This window comes from Balaenoptera musculus, chromosome 12 (genome assembly GCF_009873245.2).
Source record: "Balaenoptera musculus isolate JJ_BM4_2016_0621 chromosome 12, mBalMus1.pri.v3, whole genome shotgun sequence".
Lineage (NCBI taxonomy): Eukaryota > Metazoa > Chordata > Mammalia > Artiodactyla > Balaenopteridae > Balaenoptera > Balaenoptera musculus.
In genome coordinates, this window is record NC_045796.1 from 2,046,420 (window position 1) to 2,074,212 (window position 27,793).

The window sequence follows — 27,793 nt, forward strand, 5'->3', positions numbered from 1 at the left end:
CCAAATTGGAGATTGTGCATTATCTGGTAATCTGTGAAGTATACACACATGTAACCATGGTTACCCAACAGCCACCCTGATACTCGAAGTCACTGGCTTGGACACCAAGCAACTCGGTATCAAGTACTGATCTATCGTGTTATCTCCCGACCACATGTGCAGGCCAGGCAACCTCAGATGAGATCCAAAGAATAGGAACCAAGGATAAACAATAAAGAGAAGAAACAGAACTTTTGTCATTTCATATCCACACTGAAGTGCATTAAGCAAAAGTTATGAAATGCTGATAAAGGTTGCACAGTCAAAAAAGGATTTTAGTACTGCATGTTCCAGCTGCCAAATGAGTGTTATGAGCCTCGGTCCAGTTGTTGTTGTACTTTGACATGGAAGCAGCATGAGAAACTCAGCTAAGCCAACACAGCCAGGATCGGCTCCCAGCAGTATGTCCTACCTGATCAACCTGGTCTACTTCCTGGAGAAAAACAGACGCGGGGAAACCAAGCAGAACGAGAGAAAGAAACTTGTAAACAATCATGACAGTTAAAAAAAAATCAAAACACTAACATGAAGGTACGACATGAGGGTACGACATTTAGTTACGTTATTCCCATGTTACACACTCATTTACAGTTCTGAGGCAGCTTTGGAAGTCTAGGGCATAAACGATTAGTTTCATGTTCTTAAAACTGGCACAATAACGAAGGGAATTCCTAGAGTTTATCTATAAAGAAGATGTTACAATAAACAAATGAATACACTGATCTCTTTAAAAGATTTACAAAGAAAAGAACTTCTTAACATCTCTTAACAACGTTGCGTGTTTGAGACGACTTAAACATACACAACTTGAGAGTCTATTCTCCTGGATCAGTTAATAAGAATGAAGAGACGAGAAAGACCAGCAGAAACAGTAAGAGCTGAGAACTTAAAAATGTATTAAAAACATATTATTTCTATACTAGAAAGGAGTAACTTGTTTTTTGAAAGTAGGTTTTTACAAATTAAAGAATTTTAATTATTCCATAATTTCTCTCTAAAAATTGAAGATTTTTAGATCTTCAATCTGAATATTGAAGATTCTTAGATCTCCAATCACATACTGAACCTAAATCTGAAGTCTGAAAGGCTTGTCCTGATAATGGTGATTTCACTGCCTAGTTAAGAAAAGTCCATCAAAAGTCGTTTGCTGATGGGAGTTTGATAATTTGAAATCCAAGCGTGATGGAAGACAGACAATGGCTCTGATGACAACTGGAAAGGAAATCCACATCTGTCTATAAAATAATAAGAGTAACAAAATGGTATCCAAATAAAACGACTTTCCTTTTTATCTACTTCCTCACTTGGGTAAAAGACTCATAACCTCCTCAAATTCATAGGCTAACCACTCAAACATAAAAGAAACCTTTCTTGAAAACGTTTAGCCTTTTAAAACAGTTCTGAGGGAATTAAAAGACTAGTTTGCCTCAAACTAGTCTTTTCTAGTTTGAAAAGTATCCTGACAGGAGAAAAACAATCAAACCATCTAGCCATGTTACATGACCTTATATACCTAGAGTTTCACAGCTGAATAATAAATGGTGTAGACAAGTGATTCAGGAACACTTTTTAAAAAAATCTGTAAATTTACTTTTAAGGACTTTAAAATCTCCAAGTTATCTAAAAGTTTGGAAAACTGTCATGCCAATTTTATCAACTATAGACAAGACAGTACTAAAGGAAACAAACCATTCTGCCAAGAAAATATCCTTGTTTCCTGAAAATTTTAAAACTGGTTTATGAATTTGAATCTGATTTTCATCGTAAGTGAGAAATGTCACGATGTCCATCATACCTACACAAGTGCTGTCAAAACACCCAGATGCTAGCTACCAACATCCTAGCAGGCTCATTATAAAAGAACAAGTCCTTCTTCAGAACCACTGAAAAATTCCAAGACGGTGTCAGGAGCTGATGGGGCGGGTAGTGGAGAGAACCCGCTCGGCGGGTGAGGGGTTTGCCTGGAGTGACGGAAAAGCGATGGAACCGAGTCCAGGAGGCTGCACAACACTGTGAATGTACTGATACTGCCCAGCTCCTCACTTTAAAATGGTTCCTTTTATGGTATGTGAATTTCGCCTCAGTAATTTATCATTGTTTTTTAAATTCTCAATGCCTTCTCACAACTAGTGTAATTTCAAGGGTCTTTTTCATGATCATTATGTTACCATGTACAGTTTCTCTTCCCGTATTTTAAATTTCGTAGGGAAGAAACAGAAAAGAAGTTCACATTTCTTTTCAACTTTTAAAGCTATACAATTTCTAATCCTACTTATGTAACTTTCGTTTTAGAAAAAATTCTTAAGATGAAGTCAAACACGTAAACAAATCTGAAATGTTAAAAAAAACTAACTTAATTGATTTAAAAATTATAAACGCGGTCATTGAACTGGCACGGCTTTGCAGGCTGGCGCTTACCTGAATGACCCCTTCCATCATGCTCACCATCTTGCTGACAACGGCAATCACTTTGTGCGTCCGTTCTGCGGGACTGACGTCGGGTCTGTACTGGCTGGACAATACATACCGACACGCCATATATAACACGTATGTAGGTGACAACTTAAAATGGACTGTAGAGCTATTGGTGTAATTTATAACGGCAGATAAAAATGAATCTTCAGCTGTGAAAAGATTTCAAAGAAGAAGAAGAAGAAGAAAAAAAGAACAAAAAAACCCCCATGAAAATCAGATGGAGAAAAATGGAACAAGAAGTAATTCACTACCAACGGAGTCTGAAGTTACTCACAACTTTCCCTGAATTCAATGCTTGCAGGCAGTGTCAGGTCAGGCCCAGGAGTGTCCTGAGTTCTGAAAGAGGAAAGTGGCCATTTCTTAAAATCCAGTCACATTAGCTAATAACATCACTGACAACCAGTGCAGATTTCTGCAACTATTTCTTAAATGTCTATATATAAAATTTTTTCAAATAATACACAGCCCGATGACTGGTTTTCATGTGGAACCTATTCAAACGTTCAAATGAGTGAACTGGGAGTGACCGCGTCCCAGCTCCTCACAGAGGTCAGGTCCTTGAAGTATCTGCTTCCGTCAGGAGAACAGATCTGACCCTGTTTCTTTATTATTGATGAAGACGTCGTGTGGAGCAGAGAGACCAGGCTGCCAGGCACCTGCTACCGCGATGGCTCAAGTGACAATGAAGAGACACTGCTGGGAGACACAGAGAAAATCTAAACCACACTGAGCTTGAAACTGAGCTCTCACACAGGAAAAAGAAAAGTGTCCTAAGAGCTAGACATCGCCTTTCTCTCCCAATAAAGGTTAGATACGTGACCCCTGCCAGTCCAGGTCCCCTCGGCCACTCAGTGTTAGCGTTTGTACACACGCACAGCGACCACACCGTAGGATGACTAACACAGCTGACTACAGATCTGCAGGTACAGACGGGTGAACTAAAGTAATTCCTTTCCAACAACAAATGTTCTGGTCCCTCCGTCCTCATCTTCTCCACGCACCAAAAGATGAATAAGGAGAAACATAATGTGAGTTCATTCGAACTATCATAAACATGAGAAGTAAAAACAAAAACCTTCTTTTCACCAAATTACATGCTTCAAAGTTTATTATCCAGTCTATGATTTATTAATTTGGATTTAACTCAATAATTTAGGTATAAAAATGCTCTTAGAAACAGAAGTAATTCAAAAGCTCAATTATTTTAATATGTCTTTCTTATGCTGCCGTATTTGTAAACATCTGAAATTGTAGCTAAGCAGTTATTTTCAATTTAATACCCATAACGTGAACCTGGATAAATTTTACCAATTTTTTTTAATGCTTCATCACTTCAACAAATCTATTAAAAATAAGGAATTTCAATTCTCATTGAAAAAAATTTTTAAAATGTGTCAGTGATACTTTAGAAGTCTTTTCCATCATTCATAATTTTTTCCTTGACTAAAGTTAGTATTTAATCGCTCATGAAAGCCACTTAGATTTTTATGACCACACCAATGAAGAAGAACTGCTTATACTAACAATGTATTATATACACGAAAAATACAGAGACTGAAAATGGGAAGAACCATCTGTTTCCATCACTGTCTTCATATCAACAAAGCAACACATATTTATTAGTTCCAATAACACTTAAACAAGTCTTGGCAAAACAAAAGAATATGACCTTGCAAAAAACTTAATTAAAATACATGCTCACAGGAAAAAATAATTTCTGACATACAAATAATCATCATATGGCTATTCTGACACTATATTATCATATATTTACTTATTAACTATACTAATAAGTTAATAAGTATATACTTATTAATTTTGCATATCCTAAAAACATTATCCTAATCAATCTTCCCCTCCCCTACCGATTATTTGCTTATTCAAGTATTTATGGACTAAGAACTCTGATACACACCTCTTGATCACCTTACAAGTAAATGGAGGGTAACTCCTTATAATACTAATTCACCGTCTGAACGTCTAATTCTAGAATACACTACCAAAAACAAGTATGGACACAGAAACTAGGCTATTTGTTATTATATCTAAAAAAAATTCGCCATGTATAAGGATTCATATTGTAATTGTAAAAAAATTCACAAAAAAATACTGAATAATAACCAAAAGCCCATAATAAAAATGAGGTAAGAACGTGAGATTCCCAGATGAGTCTACAGATTTAATTACTATGATGAATGATATTAAAATCTTATAATGTACAGTGCCCTCTGCTGCAAGACGGAAAACTTAAGAACTGTATCAGTCGCTTGTCACCAAACTGGTAAGTGACCTGCCTCAGCTAATGCCTTGGTTACTGAATCTGTGAAAGGGAACAGGCAGAATGGCCTCATCAAAAATCTGAATAGCACCAAAAGACGCACGTTCCTGGCTCCACTGCTGATAATGAGCATTCACACCAAGCTCCCCCGTTTCCGTCTGAGCAGAAGCGCTTAGCACCTGCAATGAACCACCGTGCTTTCCAACACTGACGCAATTGTAGAAGCCACAAGGAAAGAGAATTCTGACTTAAGGTGACATATATTTAAAAATCTTAAAAATCTTAATATGTCACCTTAAAAATCTTAAGGTGACATATATTTAAAAATCTTAAGGAAAGGAAATAACAAAAGGTCTAAGTTCTCTGTTCAAAAAAACTAGGCAAGACCGATGCCAGCAGAGAAAAAGATTCATCTCCGGCTATCAACAGGGAGTCATCAGAGCGTGAGACAGAGTAGGACGGCACTCCGTAACTCTGGAACACTCAACTTCAACGTCATTTTTGGCTTTGTGTATTTTTAAACATGTGAGGATTTCCTCTAGAAATGGGTAAAATCATTAGCCTTATCTAAATATCAAAATGATCAAATATTAAAATCCTACAAAAATTCCCTTTCTCCCTGTTTTTACCAAGTAGCACATTTAACATCGAAACATCTTAATTCAAACTGCCTCCCGTTTCAACTGGATGAGGCCACGGCACGTAAGTGAGGGATATAACTGTCGATGAAGCATTTTTTTCTTCAATTCAGTAACATGAAAAGGAAATAACCTTAAAGTACTGCTAACATTCTAAGAATGTCAGCTAAACCTCTAGGGTGAGAAGCCTTTAACCCAAACCCCCTCCAGGGTTTCACTTTCACTCCCTTCATAATGAAAAAGGCACCCACTTCCCACCTGCTTTCTTGCCTGCGGTCGTCCGGTTGCTGCTCCACTCTGACCATGGGCTTCACCATCCCTCGCTCGGCGGTGCTGGTGGCAGATGGCCCCCTGTCGCCGTCCAGCCGGGAGGAGCTCTAAGTCCAGGGGAAACACAGGGCGTTTAAACACAGCACGCGGACCAACCACGCTTCACACTCAGTCAGCGTCGCGGGGAAGGCAGGCGGGGGCCGCAGAGGGACAGCAGAGGCCAGGAGGGGCCCGGCAGTGCCTCGGACGCCACGTCCACAGCAGTGTGCCCAAGAGCACAGTCACCGAGAGCATAACAGCACACACGGCCACTTTCCCCGCCTGGCTCTAAAACACAGGCATGCAGGCACGGGGCACACACGCCGGGGCCCTGCAGAAAGTACAGTAATAGCAGCGACCTGACTCCACAAAGTTCTCTTGGGTCAGGACACAGTGGACAGGGTATGTGCACAATGTGAAGAGGCAGGTCTTTGTTCACTTGTGAGTTTTAAGGAAGGATGTAAAAATTCACTCATCACAGCTCAAAACCTAGTGAAGAATTCAGTACAGAAACTGGCTTACTTCTTGCCCTTCATCAACACAGGGAAAAGACACCTATAAAGCAACCCAACACAGGACATTTAAGTCCCTCCGAGCAGTGCCACTCCTAGCCAGCCTGTGGCTGACAGAGGGATGAGTTACCGATATTCAGAAAACAATCAGAACAGAATCAATAAATTTAGGTAAAAAATCCACTGCAGCAAAAAATTTATGTAAGACTTCTTGCTACATCCCTTACTGTAGAAACTGAGCACAGATAAGTAAATAAAAATCATCCTGGCCTTACCAACCAGAGATTAACATTGTGCAGGATGTACCTTTCCAGTCTTCATATTTCCCATAAATGACATTTCACAGCCTAGACTCTGTAAAAGATACTTTTTCTTATGTTGTAGACATCTTGTAATATTATTTTCATGTTACAGCATTGTAATGGCTGTAGTAACATTTTGATGTCTGTTCATCAAGGTTCATTAAACCAATTTTTATTAGGTTGTTTAAAATGTTCATCAGTATAAAGCGTCAGGATAGCTGTGCTTGTGTGTGTGTGTGTGTATATATATACATCTATATACACACACACACACACACACATATATATATTCACACACAGTAATTAATTACTTCATTAAGGTATGGCTACAGAAATAAAATTGCTTGGTCAGTGGATGGCAGTATTTAGACTACAAAAAGTTGTTATAAATGAATAATGGTAAGGCAATGAACAAATAAATTGATATGTTTATAAACTAACATGTTACAAAACCACTTTAGCTGTTTTCAAATGATTTTTAGAACAAATGCTCACAAAACAGCTGAAGGAAGCAGGAAAGAAAGGTGTGTGTCTGTGTGTAGAGAAGGATTTAATTATGTTAAAATACACACATGAACACACACATGCATAAAAGAGTTCAGAAAAGGATCTACCAAAATTTTAGCAAAAGCCAACCACGAACTGTGGATGAACTGTTTTCGGTTTTTTTTACATGTTTTCTCAATTTAACCAAGTTTTCTATATTGACTATGCATTTTTATAAGAAGCAAAATTTTTTATAAAGAGGGTTATTATACTGGGTTCTGAGAGTACTTATTCATGAAATTGCTTAGTAGATCTTTACTGAGACTTTTATGTACTACTATACTAGGCACTTTTCCAAGCAGCACAAGCCCAGCAGCGAGCGCGCAGGCCCTACTGCCCTCACAGAGCTCACACTCCACAGCCAACCAACAAACAAGCAGCGTCCGGTATCAAGGCTGCACAAAGAATTTCAAGGACGGTGTGTACTAGCGCCAGGGCGCGCAAGGAAGGCTCCTGCATGGAGGAGACTTCCGATGAAGTCCGAGGTAAGAAGGGGCTCGCCGGGGGACAAGCAGCGGAGAGGGTGTCCCACGAGAAGCGGGCCCACCCGGCCTTCGGGCGGGACGGGGGCGGGCGTCCCGGGAACCGAAGCAGCGGTGGCACGTGCTGAGCTGAGAGGGAAGGGGGCCAGGCCCCCAGAGCTGTGTGACACGGAGCGGCGACCGTGCGCCAGTGGGACAAGAAACCTCCCGGAGGCTTCGGAAGCAGGGCAGTAGCAACGTCTACTTCACGTCTCTAATCCCTCGGCCCAGCTGCCGGGAGGAGAATGACGGGCCGGGGAAGAGCAGAGGAGGGGCTGCCGTCTAGGAAGCTCTGCGGTCCCTCCGCCACGGGACGGCTGCAGCCTGAGCCAGACTCTCCCGGGGACGACAGCGAGGACGCTGGAGGTCGGGACGTCGGGCCCCGAGGTGGGGAAGGGTGACGGAGAGAAGGTGCGTGAGAAAGAAAGTCTCCGTTTGTCTCAGCTGCGTTGAATGTGACGGGCGCTGCAGAGTCTGGGGGGTTGGCGCCCAAGACGGGAGTGGCGCGCACACAGAGGGCATCCAACTGTCTAAGGTCAGCTGGGGAACAGGAACCAACAGGAGAGGGGGGCCCGAGGTCTGAAGCCTTGGCCCCCAATTTCAGAATCAGGCGGTGGGGGGGGACCCACCCATCAAGACCGAGGAGGAAGGTGCCCTGAGACGCGCGGGGGCGGAGGGCGCGCACCCGCTGGGCGGTGCTGGCAGCGCCGAGACGGACCACGCGGGACCCGGAACCGGGGGCGTCGGTGCCCGAGACAGGCGCGTCCCCGTGAACGGGCAGGGGTCAAACGGGAGCGGGAAAGGAGAGGGAGCGCAGGCCGTGGACACGGCCACCGCCGATGATCCCTGCCAGAAACCGTGCCGAGAACACGAGCAGGAAACGGGCAGTGGCTGGAGAGGACAGGGAGGGTTTTAAAAACCTGTCCCGGTGCCGGGAGATGACCCACACGTGAGCAGCTCCTGCCCCGAGCCTGGGCCCCCCGTGAACGGCGCGTCGGAAGGAGCAAGGCCGTGCCCGCTCCAGAAGCCCGCCCCAGGAAGGCCTGGAAGCTCCGGGCTTCTCGTGAGGCGCCAAGACGGCCGCCGCCCCCGTGGAGAGAGATGGGCGAGGGGTCCCGGCCACCAACCATCGCACACAAGGAGCCACCAGCAAGACCGGCAAGCAGACTGAGTCCAAACCACTCCGCACAGCTACAAAGAAACAAAACGACGGCTGACTCAGTCCACCAAGCTTGGGCGTGGGGTGTTACCCAGCAGTCGCCAACCAGAACGGGGACAGAAGTAAACCAACCGTGCAAGAGAGAGCGTGCAGCGCCCACGGACGCGCAGTGACAGGCGGCAGCTGGGACCCAAGCTGAGGCAGGAGGAGCCGGAGCCCGTTATCCTGGGGGTGACCTGACCGAGAAAGGCTGGTCACACAGAGGGCAAGCCTGGGACACACTGCTTGGGAGAGAAAGCACAGCCTCCCGGCCTCACGGGAAAGACAGTCTGCTGTTCACGTATCACCGCGGGAAACCCAAGCGGTTAGGACACCCACACGTGGGCCACTATTAAAGTCCGTCTGTACAATACTTCTACGAGTATGTTACCAACAATTCACCAAGGACGTCCTGTTGTGTCAAACACACACAGTCCTGCAGGCAAGAGACAAGCACCCACCTTGCTCGCTGGTAACGCTGCTCCACTGTGAACATCTCCTCCTACATCAAAAGTTGTCTCCTGAACAATTCTGTCGAGGTAAAAAAAGAAATACATAGAATTAGTAACTCTCCAATGATAAGAGGTAGTCTCTTCTCTAGAATACAAAAGGAATAGTTAGCTAGGTATCCCAATGTTCAAAGATCTTCAAGAAATCACTTTACTGTCAGAATATGAACTTAACGAATTAAAAAACTACTGTAACTTTATGAACTTTTCCTACCAATGTATATTGAATACTCTCAAGATCAGATTTTTGAAAACTAATAACAAAAAATTGACAGGAAGCATAAAGAAAAAAAGAGAAAGCTGTTCCATCAGTGAGTCTCTCTAGGCTGCAAATGGCACATAAACACAGCACAGACGCCCGAGGTGCCAGGAGCCCACGTGTGGACTCAGGGAAGGCCGGGGTGGGAAGCAGGGTGGAGTGGGCATGAAGACAGGGCACAGGCCCAGCTGACTCCTGCTTGAAAGCCAAGCTGATGGTTTTTTAAAAGCTCACGGATACCACTATTAGGCTACAAATAAAGAAATGGAGAAATGTTTGATAATGTCCATAATTAGATCCAGAGTAATTCTAAACAGTTTTTAAGAATATCTCAAAAATACCAAAACTGTTAAACTTATCATTATGAAAAATTAGTTCAGAATATAAACAAAATCTCATTTTAAAGAGTCAGCAATCTGAGGCAAGCTACAGCTCTTCGGCACAAATGAAGGGTGAATGCAATCCATTTATTCCAGTTCATGAGAGAGGCCCAACCAAAGGGGAAAAAGAGCCCTAAAACACCTGTTAAGAGGCTCATACACCGTGCTCAAGTGTGATTTATTCCAGGGATGCACAGATGGTTCAACAGCCACAGATCAATCAACGTGGTACACCACGTTAACAAAAAGGAAGGATAAAAAAATCACATGATCATCTCAACATATGCAGAACAAGATTCGACAAAATTCAACAGCCATTTATGATAAAAACTCTCCACAAAGTGGGTACATTAGAAACATCCCTCATCATAAACACCATGTATGACAAACCTAAGCTAACATCATACTCAACAGTGAAGAACTGAAAGCATTTCCTCTAAGATCAGGAACAAGACAAGGATGCCCACGCTCACCAATTTTATTCAACAAAGCCAGAGCAATTAGGCAAGAAAAAGAAATAAGAACCATCTAAATCAGAAAATAAGGGAAACTGTCACTATTTGCAGATGACAAGATGTTACATACAGAAAACCCTAAAGACTCCACTAAAAAAATTTGTTAGAATAAGCCAATCCAGTGAGCTTGCAGGGTTCAAAACCAATAACAAAAATACGTTGTGTTTCTATACACAAGTAATAAAATATCAGAGACATTAAGAAAACAATCCCATTTACAGCCGCATCAAAAAGAATAAAACACCTAAAAATAAATTTAACCAAGGAGGTGAAAGACCAGTACACTGGAAACTCCAAGACACTGATCAAAGAAACAGAAGAAGATACAAATAAATGGAAGATATTTGTTATTTTGTGCTCACGGACTGGAAGAATTAATATTGTTAAAATGTCCACACCACCCAAGGCGATCTACACATTCAGTGGAATCCCTATCAAAATTCCAACAGCATTTTCCACAAAAATAGAACAATTCTAAAATTTATATGGAACCACAAAAGATCCCAAGTAGTGAAAGCAACCTTGAGAAAGAACAAAGAAAAAGAACAAAGAACAAATCACTCCCTGATTTCAAACTATATTATTGTACAAAGCTAAAGTAATCAGAACAGAATGATATCAGCATAAAAACAGACACACAGATCATGGAACAGGATAGAGAGCCCAGAAATAAACCCGCACATATATGGTCAATTATTCTATGACAAAGGAGCCAAGAATATACAATGACAGAGAATAAATAGGACAGTCTCTTCAATAAAAAGTGTTGGGAACACTGGACAGCCACATGCAAAAGAATGAGAGTGGGTCACTATCTTACACCAAACACAAAAATTAACTCAAAATGGATCAAAGGCTTGAGTAAGATCTGAAACCATAAACTCCCAGAAGAAAATATAGGCAGTAAGCTCCTTGACACTAGTCTTGGTGATGAGTTTTTGGATCTGACAAAAAAGTAAAGGCAACAAAAGCAAAATAAACAAGTGGGACTGCAGCAAACTAAAAGCTTCTGCACAGCAAAGGAAACCACCGACAAAATGAAGAAGCAATGTGTGCAAGGGGAGAAAATATTTGCAAACCATATATCTGATAAGGGGTTAATATCCAAAATATATAAAGACTTCATACAACTCAGTAACAACATCTCCTCCCAAAACAAAAAACAATTAACAAATGGGCAGAGGATCTGAATAAACATTTTCTAAAGACATACAGATCACCAACAAGTACATGACGAAATGCTCGACATCATTAATCACCAGGGAAACGCAAATCAAAACTGCAAGGAGGCATCACCTCAAACCTATCAGAATGGCCATCATCAAAAGACAAGAGGTATGTATCGGTGAGGGTGTGGAGAAAAGGGAACACTCGTGCACTGCTGGTGGGAATGGAAATCGGTGCAGCCCCTGTGGAGACCAGTAATGGAGGTTCCTCAACGATTAACACTAGAGCTACTGTCTGACCCAGCAATCCCACTGCTGGGTGTATATCCGAAGACAATGAGAACACTGACTTGATATGATATCCTCACCTCATGTTCACTGCAGCCTTACTCACAATAGCCAAGATATGGAAGCAGCCCAAGTGTCCACTGATGGAAGAATGGATAAAGAAGATGTAGTGAGTGTGTGTTTGTGTGTGCGCGCACGCACGCCTGTATCTGTGTATACACACTTACAGGAATATTATTCAACCATAAAAATGAAGGAAATCTTGCCATTTGTGACAACATGGATGGACCTTGAAGAAACTGTGCTCACTGAAATAAGTCAGACAGAGAAAGACAATTACCATATGATCTCACTTATATGTGGAACTTAAAACAAGTCAGCCATAAAAGGAATGAAATTTTGCCATTTGCAGCAACATGGATGGACTTGGAGGGCATTATGCTAAGTCAAGTCAGACAGAGAAAGACAAATACTATAGATACCACCTGAAAAATACAACAAACTAGTGAATATAAGAAAAAAGAAGCAGACTCACGGACACAGAGAACAAACTAGTGGTTACGACGGGGGTGGGGAGAAGGGCAGTACAGGGGCTGTGGGATGGGAGGCGTAAACTACCGGGTGTACCACGGGCTCAAGAATGTGTTGTACCACGTGGGGAGCAGAGCCAATATTCTGTCATAACTGTAAATGGGAAGTGACCTTTGAAAACTGTATATAAAAAAACAGTAACAACAAAAAAGCCAAGCTCACAGATGCAAACATATTGGTGGATACCAGAGGCAGGGGCGTCCGGGTGGTGGGGGGAATGCCAAAATGGGTCAAAAGGTACAGGCTTCCAGTTTTAAAATAATTAAGTCCTGGGGATGTAACGCACAGCACAGTGACTACCGTTCGTAAGACCGCGCTGCGTAACTGAAAGCTGCTAAGAGAGTAGATCCAAAAGTTCTCATCACAGGAAAAGACTCCGCAGAACTATGTGTGGCGATGGACATAACTAGACTTACTGTGATCATTTCACAATACATACAAATACTGAATCACTATGTCACACACCTGAACTAATATGCCAATTATAGCTCATTTAAGAAATATACATACATGTGTGAAAAAAAGGAATACATGAGTTATCTACCTTGAAATCTGCGTAATAGTTTAACATGAGAACAGCATTAATTTTTATAAAAAAGTAAAGTCCGTTCTACTTTATGGATGTACGTGTAAGTACTGGTATATTCAACCACTAAGCAGTTTTGACTAGTTTTGCAGGAAAAAGATGCAATAAAAATAAAATGTCACAGCAGCACTACCCCTCAATGAGATGTTCGCCACGTCCTTACACGATCTCCGCTTTCAGCCAGAGACAGGACGAGAATCGACAACCGCAGGCCTACAGAGCAGGAACCATTAAGGCAAAAAGCAGTAGGAGACGGATGTTCTCACACAGAAAAACATCGCCTGCAAGACCGAAGCGCCGACTGCAACAGTGGGACAGAGACAGTTTGTAGAGCTGTGTTTATGATGGTAACACCACCAACTAACACCATCAAAATAAATATGATATAAAACCTAGAAGTAAAGCCCAGCTGCACATAAGAGGCAGTAATCGTAGGCACTGCTGAGAGATGATACACAACACACCAGAAGAACTGCTCACACGGTAAGTTCTCTGGAGCAACTTCCGAGGAGTAAGTGCGAGGCCGTCAAGCAGGCAGGCTTTACCCTGTCCAGGTGTCTGGTGCTGAAAGGAGGAACCGGGGCGAAGGAAAGCTGCTAATGAACATGGAAACCATTGGAGCAAGACGATCTGCTGAAGAGAACAGCCAGTGGGAAGGTCATGACGAGAGACAGGAAGTGGGGAGACGGCTGATAAACAAACACAACTTGAAGAAAGGAATTTTTAAAAACTGGTCCTGCCAGACACAGAAGGGAAGGATGGGCTTATCGCGCGTCCAGTTTAAAGCTGGAAGACAGGGGTCTTCCTGTGAAGTGCAGACCCACACCGGTTTTCTCGGGGACCAGGAGCACGGCCATCTGCTGAGCGCTGGCATTGAAGGCGAGAGGCTGGGACGCCAGGTCCCCACACCCGCACGGCGGTCCCTACATCCACCCTGCTGACGCGAACGTGGGCGAACCACAGAGCGTCCACCTGGGAGAGGTGTTACGTCTTATCTGCACCAACCGCGACTGCCCTTCACCCTTCTCCACCGCCAGGACTCAACGTGGACAGAGTGAGAAGAGAGGCCAAGACGTCCTCAACAGCCTGGCAGCAACCATCAGGGTAGAACTCCCAGTGCCGGCAGTGAGCTGGCGAAGGGCCAGCACGAGGGAACGACGGTAACGATCCCCACGGGGCCCCAGGTGGAATTATCCTGCGTGACCCAACCAGAGGCCGGTCACGCAGGAAACCGGGGCACAGGAACAAGGAGGACCACCCCCGGCGTGCTACGGGGCGGGGGAGAAGCTGCTGCCCGTTTTCCCCAGATCCACACCCTATCAACCTGCAGAGTGGGCAATAAAGTCACTGGGCATATTCATGAAAACAGTGTTAGTATCAAAAAGGAAGTCTTATTCCCTCCCCCTCAGAGAAGTTTTCCCAGGCAGTAAGGAGTTTCCTTTTCCAGCACCAGGCCCACGTTGCAAGTCCTCAGACAGGCACTAGGTGGAGCCAAACACCTTGAATTCCTTAACAAAGAACAATGTGTTTCATTACCAGTAATAGAGAAGGTACACCTCAACAAAAACACCTCGGTGACGTAAGGCTCATTACACAGCACACCATAATTCAAATAAAGTGTTGTTTTAAAGTATCAGCTAGGGCTTCCCTGGTGGCGCAGTGGTTAAGAATCTGCCCACCAATGCGGGGGACACGGGTTCGAGCCCTGGTCCAGGAAGATCCCACATGCCGCGGAGCAACTAAGCCTGTGCGCCACAACTCCTGAGCCTGCGCTCTAGAGCCCACGAGCCACAACTACTGAGCCTGCGCGCCACAACTACTGAAACCTGCACACCTGGAGCCCGTGCTCCGCAACAAGCTACCGCCGTGAAAAGACCACGCACCGCAACGAAGAGTAGCCCCTGCTCGCGGCAACTAGAGAAAGCCCGTGTGCAGCAACGAAGACCCAACGCAGCCAAAAATAAATAAATAAATTTATTTTTTAAAAAGTATCAGCTAAAAAACAAAATTTAAAAATAATTTAAAAACCAGCCACAACTTCCAATTTCAAGACGAAGTCAAGACCTTTCTTTCTTCTTCTTCTCTGAAACCAACCCAAATCAACAAGAACCTGAACCACAAACCACAAACTTTGAATTTTCAAAAAGTAAAATAAAAGACAATAAAACGCATCATCTACGGCTAATCCACATCATTTTCAGCACGATCACACCACTCTGGAACTCTTAAAGGTGACGCATGCTCCTTACCCAGGCCTCTGTCTGGGACCCTTCGCCACCAGGCCTCCATCCACGGACCTCTTGGGCAGCGCGTGGTCCTGGCTGGGGTCCACGAACTTAAACACATGGGACGCCCCAAACTGCACCTTCATCCCGCTGTGCAGCATCGTCGTCTCCGAGATGCGCTGCCCGTCCACGCAGGTCTCGGCATCCATGCTTCTCGGCGTGACCGTGACCACTCCATCCATGTTTGTGAGGTCGCAGTGATGGGGCTCGATTCCTGCACCAAACAACTAAGAAGAAGGGAAAATCAAAGGGACTTCCATCATCAAGTACAGAGGGTTTAAAAACTGAACTTTAAGACTGTGAGTCCCCCTTTCATGATAAATATAATCTAATAAACTCTGGATTTTGGGTGCTTTTAGGGAATTTTCCCTGAATTTATTAATTAAACACTGTCAAGATAACTGAGTATTTTCACCATCCAGCAGCTTGATTTAAGGGGTACTATAACTCTGCATTAAAAAGCATATGGGGGCTTCCCTGGTGGCTCAGTGGTTAAGAATCCGCCTGCCAGTGCAGGGGTCACGGGTTCGAGCCCTGGTCCGGGAAGATCCCACATGCCGCAGAGCAACTAAGCCCAACAGCCACAACTACTGAGCCTGCGCTCTAGAGCCTGCGAGTCACAACTACTGAGCCCATGTGCCACAACTACTGAGCCCGCGTGCCACAACTACTGAAGCCCATGCGCCTAGAGCCCGTGCTCTGCAACAAGAGAAGCTACTGCAATGAGAAGCCCGCGCACCGCAACAAAGGGTAGCCCCCGCTCACCGCAACTAGAGAAAAGCCCACACGCAGCAAAGAAGACCCAGTGCAGCCAAAAATAAATAAATAAAATAAACAAATTTATTTTAAAAAAAAGCATGTGGTCATCTTGAATATTACACAATTAATGGGTAAATCTACACAGATCATCAGGGCTACAAATCCCTGTTCACCTGTTTTACTGCTGTGCTGAGGAAGGGGTTAGAACTGAAAATGACATTAGTAATCGGGCCCCTCATTCCACAACCGAGAAGTGAGAATACAGAGAAAGGGACATCTGCCCAAGCTCAAGCCCCAGGAAGCGAGCAGCCCTGACCTTCCTAACGCACAGACACGCTAAGCTCTGTTCTAATCCAGCCCAAGCACTGCGGCTCAGCTAACATTTTCACTACACTTCACTGAACGCCTCCTACTGCATGTGTGCGACCCAGTGACAGGCACTTCCATGTACGTTATCCCCCTTAATCTTGTAACCTTGAAACAACCTATAAAACCATCACCATCTTTTGGAGGAAAGCAAACAGCCCTGGAGGTCTGGGGGTGGGGTGGGACAGAAACTCACACTCCGCTCTGTTCACAATGAAGCAGAGAAGTGACCCAGAGCAAGCAAGCTGCTTACGTTAAAGTACAAAGGCTTTCACTCCCTCCCGCTCACCCACAGCGCGGCAGGCCCGCACGCTGCCCTATGACCCACCGAAGCGGCACAGCGGCAGCAGGACACGCACCTGGATGGAGCCGTCGTCGAACTTCTCTGTCCCGACCTCAGTGACACTCAGCTGAAGGCGGTAGAGCTTCGGCTTGTCTCTGGAGTCGGAGCCATCTGCGGCGAGAGAAGGACAGGGCTTCACTAGCCAAGTCGAATGTGCTCATCATGTTATTTGAAACGAACAAGCAAACAACAGGTTACCTTTGAAGCAACACTACTGTTCTCAATTCTCAGGATTTCTATTCAAAGAACTCCCCAAATTTATATCCTACAACTTAAGTAACTGAATACACAAAATTCAAAGTAAGACATAAGCACATCAGCTTCTGTTTAAAATATAATTCAAGGTACTAACACCGTCATTCATACCGATGTTTTCTTATCACATAAAAAAATGTTTCCCCATCACACGGTCCTGGACTCGTGTCTGATTCTAAAGAAGACAGGGAGATCCTCCTTCCAGACCGGACCTCCTCACAGCGGAACCACCGATGGAGGGAGTGTGACCTCCCAGCTCACCCCAGACCTCCTGGACCAGACCGACCCCGGGGATGAGGTCCCAGCTCGTGTCCCCACATGATTCTGACGGCCACCACTGGCATGAAGTTCCAGTAAGAACTGCCGTGAAAAGTGCTCACCTCCACGGAGTGGAACTGGGGTGAAGGACAAAAAGAGAGACTGGGTTTTTTATTTCTGTGTCTTTTTATACTTCCGGGAACTGCTGAGATTTTCCCCTCGCCTGTGTATGACTTTCTCTGATGGGCTGGCTTTGGGGGGACAAAGCGGAACCACAAGAGCCGCGATCCCTGACCACTGACACCCGGATGTGCTCCGCCTCTGCTCGCCTGCTGACCCACCCCCCCTAACACAGAGGGTCATTCTGACCTCAGCGCTGCCGCACAGGAGGAAACGGGCCTCGGCATCCACGCACCAGGACGCCGTCCCAGGGCCGTGACAGCAGCGGCCTTGCTGCGCCCATGCTGTGCAGGCCCCCGCTGCCCCAGAGCCTCAGCGACTTCAGAATCGCTCACTGAGCTGCAGTTAAAATCTCCAGTCCCCAGGATCAGGAGTGTAAACACCGCAGTGCACACAGAGTGCAGACCGCTAAAATCGTAGTGTAGTGTGGTCTCCGTTCTCACAGACCAAAGACACCAGGAACATCGCTGTGCAAGCTGTTAGAAGGGTTGCCAATTTGAGAGTGCACAAGATAACACGCTAACGACAAATTTTCAGCAATCTCTGAGATCTGGGTGAAGGTAAGATGAGACTGAAGCAGCATTCGAGAGACACCACATCTCACAGGCACTAAAAACCGGGCTTCACAGCACATCCTCATCAGATTTGGTGGCAGCTGAAGCCTCATTTAAACAACTTTATTTCAACTCCAAGTACTGATCCAAAACGGGGCCTCAGAGTCACGTGGGGCTTTCCCTGGGCAGGACCAGTTCCCTTCTAGACCCGCTGAGCCCAAATCCCTGAGGGATGCTTATCATTCTGCTGGCTTTAAACACCACAGGCAGCCCGAAGGACAGTCCTTGTCGAGAAGCATTCTCTCCGGCATCCACAGCGCCGCGAGCCACTTCGTCTCAACCCCACTGCCCATGTCTGATGAGGGTTTCTGCTCCCTCACCTCTCCCACCCCTGAGCTCCCAGGAGGCTAGGTCTTTAAAACAATCTCTCTACACCTGGTGCCCAGTACAGCGTGCGGGCCACAGCATGCGCTCAATAAAGCGTTAATGTATTAACAGTGAAGAATTATTAACTAAAAATGCGGAAAACAGAATAATGCAATACGGTCGCACAGAATTATACAAGTGAATTATAAAGAAAGCAAAAGAAGCAAATAAGTGATTAAGAACAACTGTTTCAATTACAGTGTTTAAAAAAAACAGAAGAACATGAAAAATATGTCTGTTTAGGGGTGAAAGAAAAATCCACATTCGCTTTCTTCTGAATTCTGAATGCTTCTGAAGGGTATCTTGTGAGCTAATAAATGGGTATTATACACTTTTCTGCATGAACATTTACATCCACAAATTTAGAAATATAAAAAGAAAGGGAGAGATACAAACTCTCTCAGTCTCTCCTTTCTCACCTTTCACTGTAACAGAAATCTATCGACAGACGGATCAGAAGTAAACCTTCCCAATCCCTTCTTTCTTTCTGCTTCACAGTAATAACAGAAAACAAAGATATCTTTACAGGTATACCCTGAATAACCTAAACGATGGCCACTGATGTCACGGATAAAACAGAGTTCTGGGACCTCGGGCAGAAAACAGAAACGGAGGCGAGTCATGTTCACGATGGAACTGACAGCTTCTTGTAGATCCAAGGCCCCTCCTTAGTAAAAGCATAGTCATCTCACAGGCAGTAACAAACGTGTAAAACTGTGGCTTAAAACAAAAATCTTAAAATTTTATCCCCTTCCGCAACAGGGATTCTACAAATGCTCTATTTCTGGCTCAAGTGCCGGAGCACATTTCTCCTCACTTGAGAGCTACGACAGATCCGGAGTGCCTCTGAAGGCGGAGGTAAGTCTTCCGAAGGGTGGTAACCCTACCACACAGACGAGTGCTTCTTCCAGAGGCTTTAAATGCTATTTAGAAACATTCTATACTTTTGCCTTAAAAATACGTAACCCATTCATATGGTGCAAAATTCAAAAGGCACAAAAAGGACATGGTGAAACGTACCCTTCCCCACCTTGCCCCCTGCGTAGTCCTCCCCCCAGCCAGAAGCAAATCTTCAGAATCTATTTTATGCGTATATAATTAAACAACCCGATACTCATGTTCTTCTTTCTCCTGGCTTGCACAGGCGTTAGAATACTATTTCGGGTTACCCAACGGAATACGCAACATCCAGTCAAATGTCCAACATTTGGGACACACTTAAAATAGACCACTCTGAGCAAAGCCTAAGAATGTTTTTCAGGGCACTTTTGGTTTCACTGCACAGCATGTCTACACATCCAGGCCTGCTTCTGCCTCTGGCTGCCCCCAGGGCAAACCTCTGGGCAGCGGGGTGGACGATGGCCTGGGGCGGCTCTTTGCCAACCGCTTGCGAATGGAGGGCGGGGGACTCACGCGTTTAAGGAGTGCTGACCAGCGCTTCCGTGTCCCAGGCGCTGCGCTGACGCCAGAGGTTTGCGGTGAGAAAGTGAGCTCACATCCTGGCCCCCAGAGAGCTTACGTTTTAGCGAACCAGTACAACAGGGAAGAAACTGTTTTCGGTACATACCAGGTAAAAAAGGAAACGTATTTGTCTCTCTATTTGCTCCATTCTTTTACAGTATGAAAGTAACCAACATGTGAAAACGTTAAGGAATCCTTTTCAGGAATAAAATAACAACAGAAACTTGTCTTAGACTCTACTTTATGTATTATATCAAAATAGGTACTAAATATCCCTTGTTTCCATTTTTCTTTAAAAGAACAAAAAACCAAAACTCCAAGTTTGGTTAATATCCAATGAACACCTGTATGATCAGTTTGGAGAAAATTCAACAAAGCAATGTAAGATGCTGAAAAGCTGAGTAAACTTTATATGTGAGAAAGTTGTGATTGTTACATTCGACATGTAAAAATGACACTTAAAATATAAAAACAGACAAAGCAAGTATTTCCATGTACTATTTAAGATGATAGACTAATGCACAAAATCTGAGAAACAAATTCCAAGTACGAAGGTACAGCTCTGCCAACCAGAAATGAATCTCAAGCAGGAGAGCGAGCAGAGGCCAAGGACACCCTAAACCTGCTCATGATGGCAGCGAGCGCCTCGCGAGAAAGATTCAGACACGAGCGGCACTCAGTGGGTGGCGGCCTCTTCCTCCTCAGCCTCCTGGGGCACCGGACACGTGGCCCCGATCGGCGCGCCCTCCCCCACCCACCACCCCCGCTCTCCTTCTGTCTCCACCCCCCCGCCCCCCCCTCGTCCGCACCTCCTCCTCCCCCTGCGTCTCCCCCTCTTCCTTCTGGGGGCGCGCGGGGTCGAAGGACAGGAAAACAGCTCTCTCCCTCTCCTTTAGTCCAAATTCTCACTTAAAACTTGGCCTGAACAAAGACACTGGACAGTTCTGCAAAATAAGCTTCTCTTAAATGAAATGAATTCTGGATACGGAAGAATTAACTAGACAGGAATAAAATGAAAGTACATTAAACTCTTAAGAAAAGTTATCTATGCTAACTGAAAAGCCAACAGACCCAGCAACTGGCCGGTTAACGCTGTTCTGCCCGTGAGGCTGACAGGGCTTGAGAGGAGACAGCAGCAGGAAGCACTGCATTACCTTTGGAAGCGTGCCAGTCGTAGCAGGCTAAGCGACCCCCTCTCCCTGGGGTTAGCACGCACGCGCAGGGCCCAGGTGAAGGCGGCAGCGGCGGACAGAGGCCATGCAGACGCGTGCAGGGGAGAGAAGGAGAGGGTGAGCTGCAGGGAGGCGGCCGTCCAGGGGGAAAGGCACGCCCCGCCCCAGCCCTGGGCCGGGGGACACGGCAGCCGTGCTCCGCGCAGCGTGGGCACACTGCTGAGGGGACACCGAGACGACAGGGAGTCCCCGAGCAGCAGGGGAGCGGCCGTCAGTCCATCACAGGGAGACCCAGCCCGCTCCTTCCGCTGAGGAGCACAGCCCAACCCAGAGCAAGGAACAAAACGACCTTCACCCCCGTCCCTCCAAAAGACAGCGGAAGCGCCCACCCACATCTCAAAAGCCTCCAACGACACCTACAGGACCTCGGCCCGAGCCCGAGGACACGTGCTTGGCTGACAACGTGCCCAGGGAAATAGTTCGTAACAAGTCAGCATCCACGAACACAGGGAAAATAAGTCCACTTCACTCCGCGTGCCGACTGGGCTCGGTCAGCAACGACACCTTAAAAAGACAGCGTGACCTGGTGAAGAGAACAGCTCTGGAGTGAGACAGACCCCGGCCGGCATCCAGGCCTCCTCCACCGCACCTGCTCACCTGCTCACCTGCTCACCTGCGAGTGCGGCGCGGAGCTGAACTTCGGGCACCTGCGGAGCAGCCGGAGCTCTCCAGCGGGCAGCCCCAGCGCTCGGGCGCGTCAGGCTGACGGGGGTCCCGGCTGCCCAGCTATTCGGACTACGAGTCTCTCGGGAAGCAACCCGAGTCACCTACGTACCTACTGCACAGCCTAAAGCAGCAGCTCGGTAAACGCTGACTAAAGCAGCAGAGGGCTGTGAAGGAAGCCGTGTTTTAACAAGCGCCTGACAGATGCTGTTGCCAGTACTTGGTGACAAGTAGGACACAACTAGCATTTATCTCGGATCCATCAGTTTCTTACACCGACAAAAAACTTCTACATGTTTCATTACCCGGGAGACCGTAAGGATGAAATAAGCAGTCAAAACAGCAATTCTCACTAGAATACAAGTTCCCAAGGTCAGAGGGTTTAATCTGTTTTGCTGGTGTTCTTCTATCTGCAAGGTCCAGAACAGTGTCTGACACATAGTAAGCATTCAATAAGTACTTGTCAAATAAATAAATGGGTGAATTCTCATCCTGTCTCTGCTACCCACCCAAGTCAACTTTCCACTATTCATTTGACAATTATCCTATGTCAGTTGCTATTTATCAACTCTCTCTGGGTTAATACTCCTATTTTCAAAAATTTCCGTTTGGGAGAAAACAATCATTAGTTTCTAGCACGTAATGCAGAATCTTGAAGGCCAGACCCAATGCCCAAAGATCCTAAAAACTTCTAAGTTCAAAAACAAACGGCTGTCCTCCAGCTGCCGTTCACTGCCTCGGACCACTGAGCGCCAAACCCTCACCACTATCACGTCTGCAAACCGCTGTGAGAAACCAAAGTCTCATGAACTTTCAGTCGGAGAACTGAGAGACCAGGCAACATTCACATCTCCCTCACAAACAGGTAATCAATTTTAAAAACCTTCCAACGTAATTAAGCGTAAAAACTACTACTTGCAGCACACGGCCACGGACTACTAATCATGGCGTATAGTCAAAACAACAGCATTTCCCCTGTATCAGTATAACACAACCCAGTTGTGCCATGGAGACCACTGGACCACAAGTACCACATCTAATCATTAGTTAGTTATAATCTTGTAAACAAAAATAAATACTCAAGAATCAAAGAGAAAAACATAATTCCCGCCCAAGGAACCACAGATTACCTACATAACCAGTTTGTTTCTAGCTAACTTTTTCTATAATTACTTACTGAGCTTTATTTAAAAAGCAGTTCTGGGTGGGAGGGACAACACTCTCTTCTTCACAGCATTTTACAATAAAGGTCACATACCATCATTTTAACCAAATAAATAAGAAGTGATGCAGTTCAGCTGAATGGTAAACAAACGTGTCACACATATACTGAATATGTGTACAAATACGTACACTACATACGATGTATGTGTATAAAACATTTCCTTAAGAATGTCAATGTATTTCTCTACCTGATGGCTAAGTTATAACAACAGCTTTAGCTTAAGAGAGCTCAACAAACGAAATATTTAGAAGGCTAACATGAACATAAACTTAGTCTATTATAATTTTAAAACTAAGCAAATATCGCTCCTCTTACAGCTGGACTTCTTAGATGTACTTAAATTTATAGATATTCTTTTGACATTGTTCATACATTAAGCAACAGTGTGATAAATACACACACACCTGCCTCTATGAAGTCTGTCCTAAGAGGAGTACATTTCAGTTTGTCATTTTTAGTAGTTTTAAGTATTTTACAGGGTTATTTTGGAAAAAAAATTTTAAAGGGAGTATATCATTTAAACTTCTTAAACTCTCTATATTCACTATTTAAAATTTTGTTTTTCAGTATTCATTTCCGTGCATGTGAAGTTTATTTTTAATGCATGAATATACATATCCTATAACCTTAATTAAGGGTTTTTGTTTTTTTAATAAATACCATCTTATCACGGCTACTTTTTTAAATAAATGATCTTAAAATAAGGTTGTCAGTCAAAAGAAAGACCAGTTAAATAACATTCATTAAAAAGAATAAAATGCAAAGCTGAGAATGCACATTTGTAACGCCTCTCACCTGGGCTCAGCTCTACGAGGTAGGGCAGCTTCTCCGGCGGGAGTGCAGAACCGTAGGCAGCCCCATCAACTCGCTCCTTTCCGTGCAGGGCCTTCCCGTCCACGTGCTTCTGGCTTTTCTTGGGGATGTAGTCTGGTGGCCTCCTCTTCAGCTGAAAGACTAAAATCCCTAGAACAGTAACACTGTAAATTATCAACCAGACTCGAGTGTAGACGGCCAGCTGACTGGCAATCAACTGTTCAAAGATTTATCACGAAAATGTAATTTAATAACATCTCCCAGGGAATAATTAAGCAAAAGCTTACCCAATTTACACTTTCCCTCAACAGAGGAAATACTACTCTCTTGACGTGTTCTTGAAAACTCTAGCAAGCAATTTCCAACGATTATTTTAAAGTAACACCTACCCAAGCATATTACATGCATGAAAGACAACACTCCAGTTTCAGAATAAATGAATGTTTCTATTGGTAAAGAACCCTATGATCAATAAATACATTCATACACACATGTAATAACACATGCACACACAAATACACATACACGTACATTCTTAGTTAACCTGATTTTATTTAATTCAATTGAATTAACTCAGAATTCAAAGCAATCTGACTTTAATAAAGTGTAACTTTATACCGTCGAGAAAAGGTACTAAGCAAGTGTATGTTTAAAACTCGCAATCTACATTCAAGTATGACAGGATTAACTGGCAGTCAGTTTTTATGTCTTTATTAATGCAAAGGCCCTCCACTGAGCAACAGGTAGCTTAAGATGTGTATCTGAAAGCAAGAAAACTGTTTCATAAAAAACATACCTTTAAACCCCCACTGCTTTGACATGATTAGGAGAAATCGTTCGGATGGTGAAGAGTCTGGATGCATTATATGAAATGACTAAACCACTAGATGGCATTTAGGGCTGAAGGCTATTTTCCCTATCACGACAAATCCGTCCAAACATCACCAGTGCAGGCGGTCAGCAGGGAAAGGATCCCGCTGCTGACAGATAACCATCTCCCACGTCCTGACACGGGGCGCAAGTCCAGCTTCTTCAGGACACGGCACTCCTGCTGCCACAAAACGGTCTGTGCCGCGTCTCCCACTAGACTCACCAGCAGAGAGCGGCCCTCAGGATGCGGGGACCCCCTAGGAACCACCCAGCAAGTCCAAGAAGGGGGCAGAAACCTGCACAGCAAACAGCCCTCTAAAGACGCTGCCACGCGCACGCTCCTACACCTTCCAGTAAGTTAAACGACTAATATTCCAAGTCGGAGTGTAACGCATCACAGAGGTACTTCTTTGACAAATAAGACTACTCTTTACCTCTGTCATTCGGCCACTCCCTGAAGATCTGTAAAGGACACTCATCATCATCAAGGATAATTTCTTCAGCAGCTTTCTCATCAGAATGCTGGGCCCCCGGAGGAAGCATCACCTAGGAGGGAGTAACAATGAACTGTGACCACACCTGAAAAGTGAATTAGCACGTATTTAAAAGAAAAAATTTATTGTTTTTGAGGAAATAAAAAAGTCACTGTAGATAGAACTAAATTGGTCAAACACAATAAACAATTCTCAAAAACACGGACAGAAGTGAAGGAAAATCGTTTCCAATTAAAAGCTTAGCCAGCCGACTGGACCGTCTTCATCCACCTGCTTCTAAGCTCTCCGCCCTGCTCCCCGCCTTGCTCCCTGGCCCATACTAGTCTGAGTCTGCTCTTTGACAAACTCTCTTTTGGAAAGACTGCATGCAACAGTCAACCTGCGCGTAATTCCTTCAGGAAAGGTGACTGCAGAACCCACCTTTCATAACCAAACTTTGTAATACGGTAGTTTCAGCTAACATGTAACCTTTTAGGATAACCATCACATAACAACACAAGAGATTAGCTTTCTTTTTCTTGTAGAAAATTCGTTTTTATGATTAAATTTTAATCAGATCATTTAGATGTATTACTGGGCCATTGATTCAACAAATGCTTTAAGATACTGCATTCACCACACTCAAAAATCTGTAACGCTGTATTACTCTTTATTCTATGTTTTTACAGCAAACGATTTTTCTCAATCGTTCGAGAAAACCCTCTGTAACACAGAGAAAAGAGCCAGTGACCAGGGCTCAGTCTCCGACGCCCTGCTGACTTCTGCCCCACCGCTCACACCAACCAAACCACGGTTACAGAAAATAGGAGACGCCAGTCACTGGCACCTGAAAATTATTTTCAACCTGGAGTTAATGTAATAATGTTATCCTAATAGACCTTACTCCCAATTAGATCATCATGCGCATATACCAAATGGGTTAGACTTCCGTAGAACTGTAAAACTTCTCTCTGCACTGCTGCAAATTACCCTAAAAAGACAAGTTTATTACAACACACCCTTATGCTAAAGTAACCAACCTTTCCTCACAGCGTCTTGTATTAAATGTAGTATAGTGGGCTTGGAACACACACTGCTTCAGGATCGGACCCTCACTCATCTCTTTAGTCGCAGTCTTTGTCATGTATCCTCATAGATCCAGTCACACAAGAACTCCTCCGAATTCTCGACTGGGCCGTGAAATCTCATGCTTCCACGATCCCTTGTGCCTGCAAGGCCCGTCCCCAGCTTTCGGGTCTAGCTAGCGTGCCCTCTCACCTCTCAGCCCAAGTACAACTCCTCCAGGGAGCCTTCTCTGACCTCCGTTCTAATTTCAAGCTGTATTTCTTTCTCGGACTCTCTGTCTCCCTTTACTGCAACCTCTTCTGAAGGCAGCTCTTATTTTTGCATCCCAGCACAGTATCTAACAAATAAGAGGAACCTACATATTTACTGAATAATTCACTGAATAGATATAATAGATGAATGAATGAATATGAAAGAGCTACATATTACATGATGGATGAGATGGCAAGGAAACAAAGGATTTCTATCTCAAGGCTAAAACAATAATCAACTCCTAATTTATCCTGCCGAAAGCTTGCGAAAGAAGATGCGCGAGAACAGAGAAGAACAAACACCAAAATGAGGCGACCCTCAAAAGAAATCATCACATGATCTCAACAGGGACTGTCAGTAAAAGCCCAGTAACTTCATGACGCTGAGTAAGGTGTTCTTTCACTTTCTGATGATTTTCATCGGTAAAAATACGGCAGAAATTAAAGAAAGGAAAAAAATGTCATAAAGTTCACTACCACATATCCTATCAAATGCACCTTTATGGAACTGAGGATTATTTAATAGATTTATATACACTTAAAATTTAACATTCCCCTGGCGAACACTTGAGCGATCCCAAGTGTCCGGCAGTGGTAACTAAGCTCCTGCCCTTGGGCTCACAGCCTAACAGGGACCCAGCTGGAAAAGGGTCAGCCCTCTGTTTAGCAATGCAGACCCTATTTATACCACTGTTTTACTGGTTTTATCCTAAGAACAATTTTTACAGCAGTTATTAACCAAAACTATGAGGAACATGTATCAAAATCTACCATTATCCATGGGCACAATTATTCTTTAGGTGTAAATGTATTTTCCATACATACACTAATGCTTGCTCCATATTGCTATTTCTCCTGAGCAGGAAAGCAAGGAAGCCAGCATGACAACAGGGTCCCCCTCTGTTTCAAACTCACCTGCAGGAGGAAAACGCCTAGGGTGGCCTGAATCTCAGGTTCTTTCCCTTTAGAGAGAATGCGTGATTATCCCGATGACCTATCCTCCCAACCTCGCCCTCCCAGCCCCTCCCCAAAGTAAGGCGGGTTTTCAGTCTCTTTGCTAATAAGACCAAAAGAAAGAAAAGGCTCAGCGAAAAACAAATACTCATGAGCAACCATCTTCCTCCACCCTACAACGAAATGAGCTTTGCTGTATTTCTTTCTGAATTCTAAATGACACAGGC

At 44.5% G+C, this 27,793-nt stretch overlaps 1 protein-coding gene across 13 annotated transcripts in view; it reads right to left on the minus strand.

Annotated features, from left to right (window-relative positions):
- Window positions 1-27,793, minus strand: part of AFDN (afadin, adherens junction formation factor) — a 134,167-nt gene that overhangs the window by 47,652 nt on the left and 58,722 nt on the right. For 6 of the 13 annotated variants that reach the window (XM_036871618.1, XM_036871624.1, XM_036871623.1 and 3 more), the window contains exons 7-14: window positions 25,237-25,348; window positions 23,915-24,082; window positions 16,882-16,976; window positions 15,362-15,624; window positions 9,280-9,349; window positions 5,689-5,807; window positions 2,789-2,850; window positions 2,458-2,663 (exon numbers count right to left, since the gene is read on the minus strand). In XM_036871618.1, the coding sequence (XP_036727513.1) occupies window positions 2,458-2,663; window positions 2,789-2,850; window positions 5,689-5,807; window positions 9,280-9,349; window positions 15,362-15,624; window positions 16,882-16,976; window positions 23,915-24,082; window positions 25,237-25,348 (1,095 nt within the window). Of the gene's footprint in view, window positions 1-451; window positions 473-2,457; window positions 2,664-2,788; window positions 2,851-5,688; window positions 5,808-9,279; window positions 9,350-15,361; window positions 15,625-16,881; window positions 16,977-23,914; window positions 24,083-25,236; window positions 25,349-27,793 lie in introns of all 13 variants that reach the window. The other 7 variants (XM_036871611.1, XM_036871612.1, XM_036871614.1 and 4 more) reach the window with 3 other exon arrangements.